At 46.2% G+C, this 13,329-nt stretch overlaps 1 protein-coding gene and 1 long non-coding RNA gene across 2 annotated transcripts; one reads left to right on the top strand and one right to left on the bottom strand.

Annotated features, from left to right (window-relative positions):
* Positions 1-7,045: 7,045 nt before the first annotated feature.
* Positions 7,046-13,124, top strand: LOC140854350 (CASP-like protein 5A1). The gene is made up of 3 exons (XM_073250204.1): positions 7,046-7,831; positions 12,219-12,351; positions 12,720-13,124. Exons 1-3 carry the CDS (start codon positions 7,620-7,622, stop codon positions 12,849-12,851), a joined length of 477 nt encoding a protein of 158 aa, XP_073106305.1. The 5' UTR covers positions 7,046-7,619; the 3' UTR covers positions 12,852-13,124.
* LOC140854351 (uncharacterized) lies at positions 11,239-12,842 on the bottom strand. Its single transcript, XR_012137562.1, has 2 exons — positions 12,737-12,842; positions 11,239-11,467 (listed from the first exon to the last, which is right to left on the bottom strand). It is a non-coding gene; the product is annotated as an uncharacterized lncRNA (long non-coding RNA).
* Positions 13,125-13,329: the final 205 nt, after the last annotated feature.

Here is a 13,329-nt window from a genome sequence, read left to right on the forward strand (position 1 = left end):
GCCCGCCACGTGTCCCACTCACCATGGCATAGAGCTAACTGCTGGCGGGACCATTATGGTGTGGTGCTTAGGACTACGCTCCGGTGAGAATTTCGAAAGGACTCTTCAGATCGCCCTAATTGGAAAAAGACTCCAGCACACGCGCATTGAATGCCAGGATTTTCGAGGACGGACGTGCGCAGGATTCGAGGGGGCAACTTCGGCTGTGAAAATTTCTCTGTACTTCATTCAAAACTCGAACTTGAAAGTAGGGAGACTGGTGTTGGGTATAAAATACCCCCCCAGCCGAAGTTCATGACAGGAGTGACCCTCCAGGGATTCTACCGACTGCCGACCTTCAGCGACATCTTTTCGAACCTCTCCGACGGCCAGCCTCCGCAACATTCCCAAGTTCTGCCGACGGATAAACCCCCACCAGCATCGATCGGATTCTTTACGACGAACAGACTCCACCCAAGTTTTCACGATGATCGACCACCTTCTAGACTTCGTCCGGGCTCCTACGGGAGCCGGACTTCGTCCCCGACTCCGGCTGCAGGAAGACTTCATTCGGACTCCTACGGGAGCCGGACTTCGCCCCCGACTCCAACTGCAGGAAGACTTCATCCAGACTCCTACGGGAGCCGAACTTCTTTTCCGACTCCGGCTGCAGGAAGACTTCATCCGGACTCCTACGGGAGCCGGACTTCATCCCCGACTCCAACTACAGGAAGACTTCATCCGACTCCTACGGGAGCGGACTTCATCCCCGACTCCGACTGCAGGAAGACTTCATCCGGACTCCTACGAGAGCCGGACTTCGTCCCCAACTCCGACTGCAGGTAGACTTCATTCGGACTCCTACGGGAGCCAAATTTCGTCCCCAACTTCGACTACAGGTAGACTTCATCCAGACCCTACGGGAGCCGAACTTCGTCCCCGACTCCAACTGCAGGTAGACTTCATCCGGACTCCTACGGGAGCCGGACTTCATCCCCGACTCCGAATGCAGATAGACTTCATCCGACTCCTACGGGAGCCAGACTTCATCCCCGACTCCAACTGTAGAGGACTTCATCCAGACTCCTACGGGAGTCGGACTTCATCCCCGACTCCGGCTGCAGGAAGACTTCATCCGGACTCCTACGGGAGTCGGACTTCATCCCCGACTCCGACTACAGGAAGACTTCATCCAGACTCCTACGGGAGCCAGACTTCGTCCCCGACTCCGAATGCAGGTAGACTTCATCCGGACTCCTACGGGAGCCGGACTTCATCCCCTACTCCGACTGCAGGTAGACTTCATCCGGACTCCTACGGGAGCCGGACTTCATCCCCGACTCTGAATGCAGGTAGACTTCATCCGGACTCCTACGGGAGCCGGACTTCATCCGGACTCCTACGGGAGCTGGACTTCATCCCCGACTCCGACTGCAGGTAGACTTCATCCGGACTCCTGCGGAAGCCAGACTCCGAGCTCCTGCTACAAGTGGTCTACTTTAAACTTCCACTACGAGCGGCCCGCACTGAATTTTCATGGTAAACCTCCACCCGAGCTTCCATTGTGGATGAATTTCTTCTGGATTTCTATTGCAGGCAGGCTTCGACCGAGCCCCTCGACAAATGACCCCCATCCGGGCTTTTACGGAGATCAGACTCCGACCGAACTCCTATAGCAGATAGATCCCGAACGGACTCCTACGATGCACGGACTCCAGCAGCCGAACCCCTCCAACGGATGAACCTCTTCAGCGCCATCCGACACCCACTGACCGATCGACCCTCCGCCGAATTCTGCGTAAGACGAGCTTCATCTGTGGAAAGCCCCCCGACCGAGCTCCTACAGCAAATGACCCTCGCCTGTAGTATTAACGCTCAAGGCACCCAACAGTAGAAGGCTCGCCAACAACATCCGAGCTCCTCTCAGATGGATAGCTACCTCTCTCCGTCAGGCACTTCGATCGAGCTTCGGCCGACAGATCTGGACTCCCTGACAGGCCACAGTAATGGCCATGACTCTGCTCCATCTCCTACGACAGATTCTGTGCGGCTCCACCACTCCCTGCAACAGGCTCCACGCGACAGGCCATAGTAATGGCCATGACTCTGCTCCACTTCCTGTGACGGATTCTGCGCGGCTCCACCACTCTCTGGCAAGTCACGACAACGGACGCCGCCCTACTCTCCGCAACAGGCTCCACGTGGCGGGTCACGATGATAGCCACAACCCCACCCATTTACTCTCCATAACAAACTCTTCTTGGCCCCGAGCGGCCCACGACTAGGCAGTTACAAACGTCGCTATCAATCCGTTGCCCCCTCCGCCTATAAAAAGGGGGGTCCCAGATACGTTATTCTCTAAGCTCTAATTTCCATCTCAAAACTTTGCTAAAATTTTCGTTCGAGCACTCCATTCTTGTTGAGGCAGAGAACTGACTTGAGCGTCGGAAGATCTTGCCGAAGCACCCCCAACTCCAGTTTAGACTTCCTTTGCAGGTCCCGGCGGCGACTGCGACTCCCTCGACTCCAGCTTCTCCGATGCAGGCGGATTTTTGCACCAACAGTCGGTAATAATGGTGTGCGGTAGTCCGAACTTGAAGATGATAGACTTCTGGACGAAGTCTTCCATCTTCTGCTCGGTGATCTGCACAAGAGGTTCGACTTCTACCCACTTTGTGAAGTAGTCAATTGTGACGACTATGAACCTCCTCTGACCGGACGCCAGAGGGAAAGGATCGACTATGTCGATCCCCCACTGGGTGAAGGGCCATGGGGCGACAACGGGAGTCAGCTGGTTGTGGGTCGGTGTTGTATGTTGGCGTACCTTTGGCATGGTTCGCACCTCCGAACCAACTCAGCCGCGTCCTTCTTCATGGTGGGCCAATAATAACCCTGTCGTAGGACTTTGTAGGCCAAGGATTTTCCTCCCAAGTGATTTTCGCAGATCCCTTCGTGCACTTCTCTGAGCGCGTAGTCCGCATCGATCGATCCCAAACACCTGAGCAGGGGGAGGGAGAACGACCTTTTGTAGAGTCGCCGTCCATTATCACGTATTGGGAGGCCGTCCATCGGAGTCGTTTGGCTTCTGTGGGGTCTTCAGGGTCAGTTCCGTCGGTCAAATATCATATGATTGGATCCATCCAGCTTGGTTCGGTCGTCAGTTACAGCACCTCCTCGACCCTGTCGATGCTCGACTGCTTGAGGCTCTCCACAAATGTCTGACCCAAGGCATCGTAGGCTGATGTCGCAAGCCTGGAGAGTGCATCGGCCCGAGCATTCTCCGTCCTGGGAATGTGGGAGATCTCGAAATATTTGAGGTGTGTCACGAGATCTCTCACCTTATGGAGATATTTTGTCATGGTCGGGTCTCGCGCCTCAAAGTCACCTCTAACTTGCCCTACGATCAGCTGGGAGTCGGAGAAGACTCTAAGGCTGTCGATCCCAAGCTCCTTCGCCATCCTCAAGCCAGCGAGGAGTGCCTCATACTCGGCTTGATTGTTGGAGGCTTTAAAGTCGAATCGGAGGGCGTACTCGGTGACCACTCCCTCCGAGTTGGTTAGCAGGAACCCAGCCCCGCTCCCTCGAGCGTTGGAAGCTCCGTCGATGTGTAGCACCCAAGTAGACCTGGGGTCAGGTTCGGAGATTGCAACTTCTTCGGGGCTCTCGCCCTCCGATCCTTGGTCGGTCATCGGCCACTCTGTGATAAAGTCGGCCAGAACCTGGGCTTTCAAGGCTGGTCGGGGTCAGTACTGAATGTCGAACTCACTCAGCTTCATTGCCCATTTCGCCAGTCATCCTGATATGTCGGGGCGATGCAGGATCGCTCTCAAGGGTTGATCGGTGAGAACCATGATAGCGTGCGCCTGGAAGTACGGATGGAGTTGCTGTGCTGAAATGACCAAAGTGAATATCATTTTCTCTGCCTTCGAGTATCGAGTTTCGGCTTCGTGGAGCACTTTACTGATGTAATATATTGGTTGGTGAGCTCAGCTCTCGTTCTCTCAGACGAGCACCGAGCTAACTGCCTCTGAGGAGGTGGCCAAGTAAAGATACAGCGTTTCCCCAACCTCCGGCCTCACAAGCAGGGGCAGAGAAGTCAAATATTTCTTCAGTTCCTCGAAGGCCCGTCGGCACTCGTTCGGCCAAGAGAAGTGCTGTGCCTGTCTCAGGGTTTTGAAGAACGGGAGGCATCTCTCGGTCGATCGAAAAATGAATCGGTTGAGCGCGATGATTCTTCAGTTGAGTTGCTGCACCTCTTTTTTGGTATCCGGATGCCGCATGTCGATGATTGCTTTGATCTTCTCAGGGTTGGCCTCGATTCCTCGTTGCGAAATGAAGAACCCGAGGAACTTCCCCGAAGTTACTCCGAAGGCGCACTTAGCTGGGTTTAGCTTCATCCGATGTCGTCGTAGAGTGCGAAAGGTTTCTTCGAGATCTTGCACATGGTCTGAGATTTGCGCACTCTTCACCAGCATGTCGTCCACGTACACCTCCATGTTACGCCCGATTTGGTCTTTGAAGACCTTATTGACAAGCCGTTGGTAGGTAGCCCCGGCGTTCTTCAGATCGAAGGGCATTACCCTGTAGCAGTAAAGGCCCTTGGCAGTCACAAAAGCCGTATGCTCCTCATCCTCCGATGCCATCCGGATCTGGTTGTATCCAACGAAGGCATCCATGAAGCTGAGCAGTCGATAGCCGGACATCGCGTCCACCAGCTGGTCGATCTTCAGAAGTGGGAAGCTGTCCTTCGGGCAGGCCCGATTCAAGTCGGTGTAGTTAATGCAGATCCTCCACTTCCTATTGGCTTTCTTCACCATGACGATATTGGTGAGCCAATCGGGATACGTGGTCTCTCTGATGAAGCCTGCCTCGAGTAGCTTGTCCACTTCTTCGTCGATGGCCTTCTGTCTTTCGGGAGTAAAAGATCGCTTCTTCTGCCTCACCGGCCGCATGCTGGGGTTGATGTTGAGTCGGTGGGTCATTGTCTCCGGGGGTATGCCAGACATATCCGTTGCCGACCAAGCGAATACGTCAGCATTGGCTTTCAACAGCTCTATGAGCTGTCGTCGCCCTGGGTCGGATAATTGCGATCCAACCCTGATCACCCGTTCAGGATTTTCTGTTATTGGGATGGAAACTAGCTGCTCGACTGGTTCACCCCATTCCTGCTCTTCCCGTTGATCCAGCTTGTCGATCGGCAGAGAACCCTTTCGTGCGTCGCTTCGAGTCGAGATTTGGAAACATCACCGGGCGAGTTGTTGGTCCCTGTGCATTTCTCCAACTCTGTTTTTAGCCGAAAATCGAACCAGCAGATGATACGTCGAGACTATCGCTCTGAAGGCGTTTAGTCTGGGTCTTCCAAGTATGGCGTTGTAAGCCGAAGACACTTGGACGATCGTGAAAGTTAAGTGGGCGGTGCTTTGTCGTGGTTCAGTTCCGGCTGTCACGAAAAAAGTAATTTCTCCTTCCACCATGACGGCTTCCCCGGCAAAACCCACCAGGAGCGTGGAAACTCTTTCGAGCCGATCAGCCGACAGTCGCATTCAGAAAAAGTCGAGTAGAACAAAACATTGGTCGAACTTTCATTATCGACGAGAATTCTTTAATTGTTGAGGTCTACTGCCCATAGTATGGAACCATCTCCTCCACCCAATCGTGAGGTATTGTCCGCTCTGGAGCGAGGCCCGGGCCTCTGACCCGGTCAGCACCCCACCCCTCACGATTTTGCCCCGCAAAAGGTGCCTCACGTGGGAGAGGGGGAACTCATACTAATAAGCAGTAGGCTCTCTTGATTGTATCCGGTATGGGACTTTCGGGCTCGATGCCTCCGATGCCCATCCCACAACAGCCCCCCCAGCAAGGGAGCGTACTGTTGCAAGTAGGGGACGGGTTCCACAGACGGCGCCAATTGTTGAGGTCTACTGCCCATAGTACGGAACCATCTCCTCCACCCAATCGTGAGGTATTGTCCGCTCTGGAGCGGAGCCCGGGCCTCTGACCTGGTCAGCACCCCACCCCTCATGGTTTTGCCCCGCAAAAGGCACCTCACGTGGGAGAGGGGGAACTCATACTAATAAGCAGTAGGCTCTCTTGATTGTATCAGGTATGGAACTTTCGGGTTCGATGCCCCCGATGCCCATCCCACAACAAGATCCATTCATCAATCAATGAAACCAAATTATCTTTAATTATCATTATTTTTATCTTTATTTTTAAATTACTCACTTTTAATTTTCCAGTGGGACTCTAATTTACCATATTCCTTTTATCTTTTTATGATTAATTCTTTAATTTCTATTTATACTGTATCACAACCATTATTAATTAAATTCGTTCGTTCTGTCGTTTGTTCTTATACCCATCTCTCTCTCTTTTGTTTTTCTTGTTATCGATCCTTAGCAAGTGGTAAGTTCTCTTATTTGAGGCATGAAAATGAATATGGATATCTCAAAGATCACTTTTAGGTATGGTAGATCATGAAAAGATAATATTAGAAAATGTGAAAACAAATATGATGGTGGTAAACCACCACCACAGGGACACAAGCAAGTCACTAGAAGACAGCTGATAGACCTTAAACTATTCAATTTCCAGCACGACGTTGAGCAGAAAATGCTAACGTATATCGGGAGGCCTACAGCGGAAAAGTCGGTCTCTGCTGGGGAAGACATCCATCGTTCCATTTTGATGAAGCTGGGGAAAGGCTTCCGGGCCCCGGCTGGAGTCCTTGTCGCTGGTGCCCACGAACATGACCTCCTTCATCTTGGGAAAAACCTACTTCAGACGTTGCCATAAAAGAAGCACAGCGAAATCTCGCAAAGCATACATCGGACCCGGCCTCCATTTAGATAGATTCGGTTGGCAATTATGGACAGAGATGGACATGGACGCCCCTTTGCACTGTCCACTGACCACCATTGTATTAAGATTATATAAAAATCACGTGTCAAAAAGCGTCGGTTCGACCCACGGAACCAGCGGGCAAGCGCCGGACGCCAACCAGACCGAATATGTAAATGTATACATATAACGCATGTAATAAATATATAAAAAGAAAGCAGGTGGAACGCCGCTAAAGTGCGCGGTGGTGACACGCTATCAATCTCCCTCCTCCACCGGCCGCCCATATGACTCTCTCCCTCGCTTTTCTCCTCCTCCTTCCTCTGCCCTCCTCGCTCCGCTTTTCTCTTGCCGGCCTCTTCACTTCTCACTGTCTCTCCTTGCACCTCCTCTGAATTCATTCGCAAATCTTGATCCTCCCTCGTCTTCGTCGGCAATCTGTGGAGCTAGGGTTTTGTGATCTCTTCCCTTGTTTTCTTCTCACCCGATTCCTGAATCGAAGAGATCAAAAAGAAAGAAAGAAAGAAAGAACGGAAAGAATTAATAATTAGGGCTTCGAGCCAGCCTTTACGATCCTCATCGAAGCTCTGAATCGCCGTCCGTTTCGGGGCTTTTCTGCTACCGAATCCATCCATCCGACGAGGCATCGGAAGGCTGATAGATCCGATCGGAGCACGAGGAGCAGGGGGTCTAGCTTTACTATACGGTGGCGGGTCTCTGTTCGCTGTGACAGGCGCCGTGTTTCTATCTTCTATGGTCTGGAGGTTGGCCCAGTAGGAGGAGGAAGAGGAGGAGGAGAGATGTTCGTTAGTCGGCCGGCGGTGCATCCGGTGGAGGCTCCCCCTCTCACCGATGCCGCTGAGAATCCACCAAGGGTGAGGATGAAGGACATACAGGGCATGCCTGGGACACCCGGAGGCCTTGCCCTGCGCCTCTGCCAATTCATATTCGCGGCCGCTGCTCTCTCCGTCATGGCGTCCACCAGCGATTTCACCTCCGTCACCGCCTTCTGGTAAAAATAATTCCAGAACATTACATTTGGATCATTTCTCCACTCCTGATTTTACTCTTTAATCGGAAAAATAGATGCATATTTTTGTGAGCATTCTCTTGCAATTATGTTTTGACTTGTCCTCCCCGTGGCCAACGTGATATCTCATGTAGCATAGAGATGCTTGCTGATTTAACATCATTTCAAATGTAGTGGCTTCTACGAGTCTCTATGGCATGGCAGATTACTTACGTCAGATAGAGAGAAGAGGAGGGGTGTTGGCGGGCCGCGGGGGGGGGGTTGGTGGGGGGTTGTTTGGGGGTTGTGGGTGGTATGCGTGCGCAGGGGTGGGGGGTGGCTTTTAACCAATGTAAGGTCAAACAATTGTGTAGCATCATTGTTATCGCCTATTACTCAGCTGTTGGTGTGCTTTTGATACGTTTGAGGTATTTCTTTCTCACATCACGATGATTTTACCCTGCAGGTTGTCCGGTCAGCTGGCAAATTCTTTTATGACCTACCAATTCTGTATATGCTTTTGGGATATCAGAAAACAATTTAATCTGGGTTTTCTAGGATATTTTTTATTGAATTTTCAAGTCCAACCATTGCAATATTCCAATAAGGTTTAGGCTTAATTACTTTAAAAATCTTAAACTTTTTGAGGATTTTTGTTTTTATTTTGAACTTCAATTCGTTGCAATCAGATCATTGAACTTTTAAAACGTTGTAATTTCTCCCTTGACTACTACTTTTGTCTAAAGAACGTGATGGAAATGGTCACGTGCCATCACATGACACTTAGTGGAAGCTGATATGGCATGAAATTAGCTGATGTGGAATTCTAAACTCCTTCTTCGTTTTCATCCTCTTATAGCTAGGATTTAAATTCCTTCTTTCCTCTTTTCCTTCTCTTCTAGCTAGGGTTTACTCTTTCTTCCCCTTTTTTTCCTCTTCTAGCTAGGGTTCCCATTTTCCATTTTTCTTCATTTTGATCCAATACTATCTTCTCCAAAATTTGTACCCTTTGTATCTCCTCTTCTAGATGTTTAGGGAGGTAGAGGTACCGATAATGGTATAGGAGGTGGTGGGGTTTTAGAGGAGGTACTGGTAAAGAGGAAAGGATGAAGTGGAAAATAAAATTCCTAATTAGAAGCGGAAAAGGAGGAAGAAAGAGTTTACAAAGGTTGCACATCAGCTATTTCATGCAATATCAATTTTCACTATATGTCACGTGACAGTGCATGACCATTTCCATCACAGCTGTTAGACGGAAGTAGTAGCTAAGGAGAAATTGCAATATTCTAAAAATTTGATGACTTAATTGCAACAAATTGAAGTTTAGGATCAAAATGAAAACCTCCAAAAAGTTCAAGATTTTTAAGTAATTGAAATATCCACGAGAAAGTATCATATATACCTTGTTATCTTATATAATTATGCATACCGAGAATAAAAGATTTGTAAATTATGACCTCATCATCATTGAGAAGCAAGAAACAAATATCACTTAAAAATAGGAAACAAATGAGGGTTGGTTCAAAAGCTAACTTGTGCAAAATATTAAAAACCTGGGAGCCTGGGAATTTAATGAGGATACAGAACACTGTGGGTTAAGATCGCCTGCTGGTATTTGGAGAAAGCTGGGCATCAATAGCATTTTAACACCAAGAAATAGTGGGATTTTTTTTATCAAATTCAGTTTAATGGCAACTGTATTAGGGGTACAGAGTAGAAAAGTTGTAATCAGCATGGAAACTTGCATGCAATTCAATATGGATGGCTATAATGCATGTAGCAACAATATGGACGCTAAAGAGTGAAGCTTTAGGACTAAAGAATATCACAATCAATAAATAGAAAATCACGAGAAAAAAGAAAAGTTGTTGGGTTTGGTCCATAGCTTATTCAGTGAGATTTGAAACAAAGAAATGACAAATGGCTAAATTTTATTTGCACCATGGTGCCCTTTAATGAAAATATAGGAGGTCCTATGAAATAGCGATGGCTGTCTTTTTTCATGCAATTTAACTAATGGACCACATCATTAACTTAGTGAATAGATTGAGCAAATAGCTACAATAGCTTTTTGCTAAATAGTCAGCCATCGTGGTTCTTCTGAAAAGAACATTTAGTTAAATACAAAAATCTATATGTTCAAAAATTGGTGAAACATGATGAATCATCAGTGGGTCTTAGGGCATAAGCGACACATTTTGATTCTTCTAGACATATAGAAAGGGGCAATGATGTGTGCTAGAAGTGGCTGTTCTAAGACTAGCAGGTTCCCAGTTCGTGGATGTTAAGGAAAGGAATACTTAAGTTGCATTGTAGATATCATCACTAGCATGCATGAAGTACGGTGATGTGGTAAGGGTACACAATGATAAAAAGCTAAGTTTCCAATAATAGTGTATATTAGCCGATTAAGCCAAAATCATGTATATGTTCCAAATTCTTTTTAGATGAGTTAATTTAACACATTTATGAAATGCCATGATGTACGCTATTAGCATATACTACAATGTTAATTGATGAAATTAGTTAGAATTAGAATTAAGAATTAAGCATTGCAGAGGACAGTTGATGAAATTTGAGTTACTACTTTTGGGGTTTGATAGAGGGCAGTGATGTGAAAAATGCTGGAGTGCTGAAAGATGGGCTTTGAAGCCTACAGGAGGAGGGAACCAGCACAAGAACATGAAGACACTGGGGGAGGGGGGATTTGCCATATTTCTATTTCTAAATGAGTCAGGAATCAGAGTACTTATGTTGTAGCGGTTATATGCAAATTTGGAGTATCAATTTGGTGGTTGGTTAAGAATAATTTATCTTATAGACAATGGGTACTTCATCTTGCCTGATGCACCTAGTTGCTGTAATCGATCATATTCTACATTTGGGAGCGGTCCTTAAGCAGAGTTCGGGGCCTAATTTTAATTCATGTAACTTTAGTTCTTTTTTCATCTCTACACTCATCCAATTCACAGCAGATTGGCTAGTCTTTGCACAATAGACCTATAAGATAGTATATATGTCTGCTTTTCCAGGCTTTAACATCTCAAAGAATGGATATTTCTCGTTGAAGTATCCGTACCTTGTGCTTTGACTAACATCTCTGACTCTGACAAGGTTGTATTTTTAGTCATCTTTGACCATCATAATAGTAAAATCTAGAGCAGCTTTAGTCATCTAAGACCACCAGGATAGTGAAACACTAGCAGCAGCTATTACTGTGTTAGAGTAGCATTATGAAGAACTGCAGCTCTGACATTAGGGAGAGTGGTGTCAGATTGCAGCAACTACACTAGCATGGATAATGGTGGCACAATGCTAAACTGAGGATAGGTGGCTCGTTGTCCAGAAACTTTTTGTGATTGAGTCAAAATAGAGACCAAGAACTAGAAGCAACTTGAGGGAGAATACTCTTTCAAAACTTGATTTTATCTTGGTATTCAATGGCAGAAAGGATCTTACATCAAATGGTGATCATATCAGCCAACAACAGCTGAATGTGGCAGCAAAAGCTGTGTTTTGGTCTTCAGCAGTGGCAAATGATGACTGTACGCTGGCACAAGTTTTCATCTCCTGTTTGAGTCCAAACCCCACTAGTTGCAACTGACATTCAGATCCACATTCTGAAAATTAAAGTGTATACTGCATAAAAGTGCAAATTCACAATTAGATTAAGTCATGTATCTTTTAATGGTCCATGTTGAAGGATAAAAGGAATTAAATATTAACATGACATCTGAGTAACAAAATAAGCATCGTATAAAGTAACATACAGTTTTTCTTTACAACACTGAATGGAAGGGAAGAATATCTAATCCATGTTCCAAATCAACAAGCATGTAATTGATGGTTTGATGTTAACAAAAACACAAAGCCCTGCAGAATTATAAGAAGTCAAAACTTAGATTATTGGAACTTGGTGGTTTTCCCATCCCATGTTGTTTCTGCTAAGTTGAATGTTGTCAACAGGCCTTAAAGTTCCTGCCATCTATGCTATTCGTGCTTCACAATTTCAAGCTTTGTGGTTGCTTCTTCATTGATTATATTGTGGGAAACATAATTTCCACCTAATTGAATGCTTTCAAGTTTAAACCCCTAATATTGTCCATGAATTTTTTACTATAACTGCTGCTTGGCAAGAACTGTTGCTTTCTTATGTCCTTCATGACTGTGCGAAATCTGGAAATTTGGCGGTTGCCAGGTGATTAGAATTTCATATCCTGTATTTACAGAGGTTATGGTGGAGTTTGTCTGATTAGTATTTTATATGACGCTGCCTTCAAGATAGATGGCGTGGATGAGAGATGCTTAATGTTTTACTATCTTGTGCAAAATTCTTAGCAACTGCATCTAGTAACAAAAAGATTTGACTATTCCTTGCTGTATTCTGCAGCTATCTGGTAGCAGCAGTCATCTTACAAAGCTTGTGGAGTCTTTCACTAGCCTTCTTGGATATCTATGCTCTTCTAGTAAAACGCTGCTTGCGGAATTCCCGAGCTGTCTGTTTGTTTACCATTGGAGATGCGGTAAGAACAATAGTCAAATAAATTGAGGACATTCAACATAGTTCAAGAATTTGTCCTCGAAGTTTATTTAAAATGCTCGAAAGTTTTGATTTATATATCGGACATTAGATCATTGGTCTTCTCTCACACGTGAAGATGGATGTGAAAAATCTGTGTATAAAAATAATAATGCATAAGAAATTAGAATATCACTCTTAGGAGAAGCAGTTATGTTATAAATATATTATTCCATTAGAATGTGCGCATGCATCTAATATGTACGGATTCTAGATCAATTAAGGCCCAAAAGAAATTTTATGGTGTCTTGACATTTTAGTGCTGAATCATCTTGGTCAGTTAATGTGATGATATCTAATTTTCTGCTGCAGATCACATACACACTTACATTTGCAGCGGCTTGTGCATCTGCGGGCATCACAGTTCTGATTGGCAATGATCTCAACATCTGTTCAGATAACCCCTGCACAAGCTTTGAAACTGCTACAGCCATGCCTTCATGAGCTGGTTTGCACTCTCCCCATCGTTTCTCCTAAACTTTTGGTCATTGGCGTCCAGGTGAAAAGCAAGAACAGCTACCCCCAAACTATCTGTATGCTGGTGTGATCATGGAATTTCTTTTCTTTTTCTGATTATTGCCTACAGTAAAATACCCATTACGATCATATGTATATTCATGACGACTGGGTTGAGAAGTGTGCAAGTTTACATTGTTGATAATGGAAAGTGAAACCTTGCATTCGTTCCATGGTAATAGAATGCTGGCCTGTTGTCTATGTGAATTATTGGCACTAAAAAAGCTCTTTTTGGTGGATGATGTCCGTGGGTACCATAGTAGCAAAACCATAGACTATTACGAGTAAATATTCCGGTGATATCACGTCAAATGTGGAACAAATCAATCAAAATTTTTATATTTCATCGGTTGTTACATATTTCATCGATTTTATGAATAATATCTCTACACACGACTCTTTGTAC

Source organism: Elaeis guineensis, chromosome 16 (genome assembly GCF_000442705.2).
Source record: "Elaeis guineensis isolate ETL-2024a chromosome 16, EG11, whole genome shotgun sequence".
NCBI lineage: Eukaryota > Viridiplantae > Streptophyta > Magnoliopsida > Arecales > Arecaceae > Elaeis > Elaeis guineensis.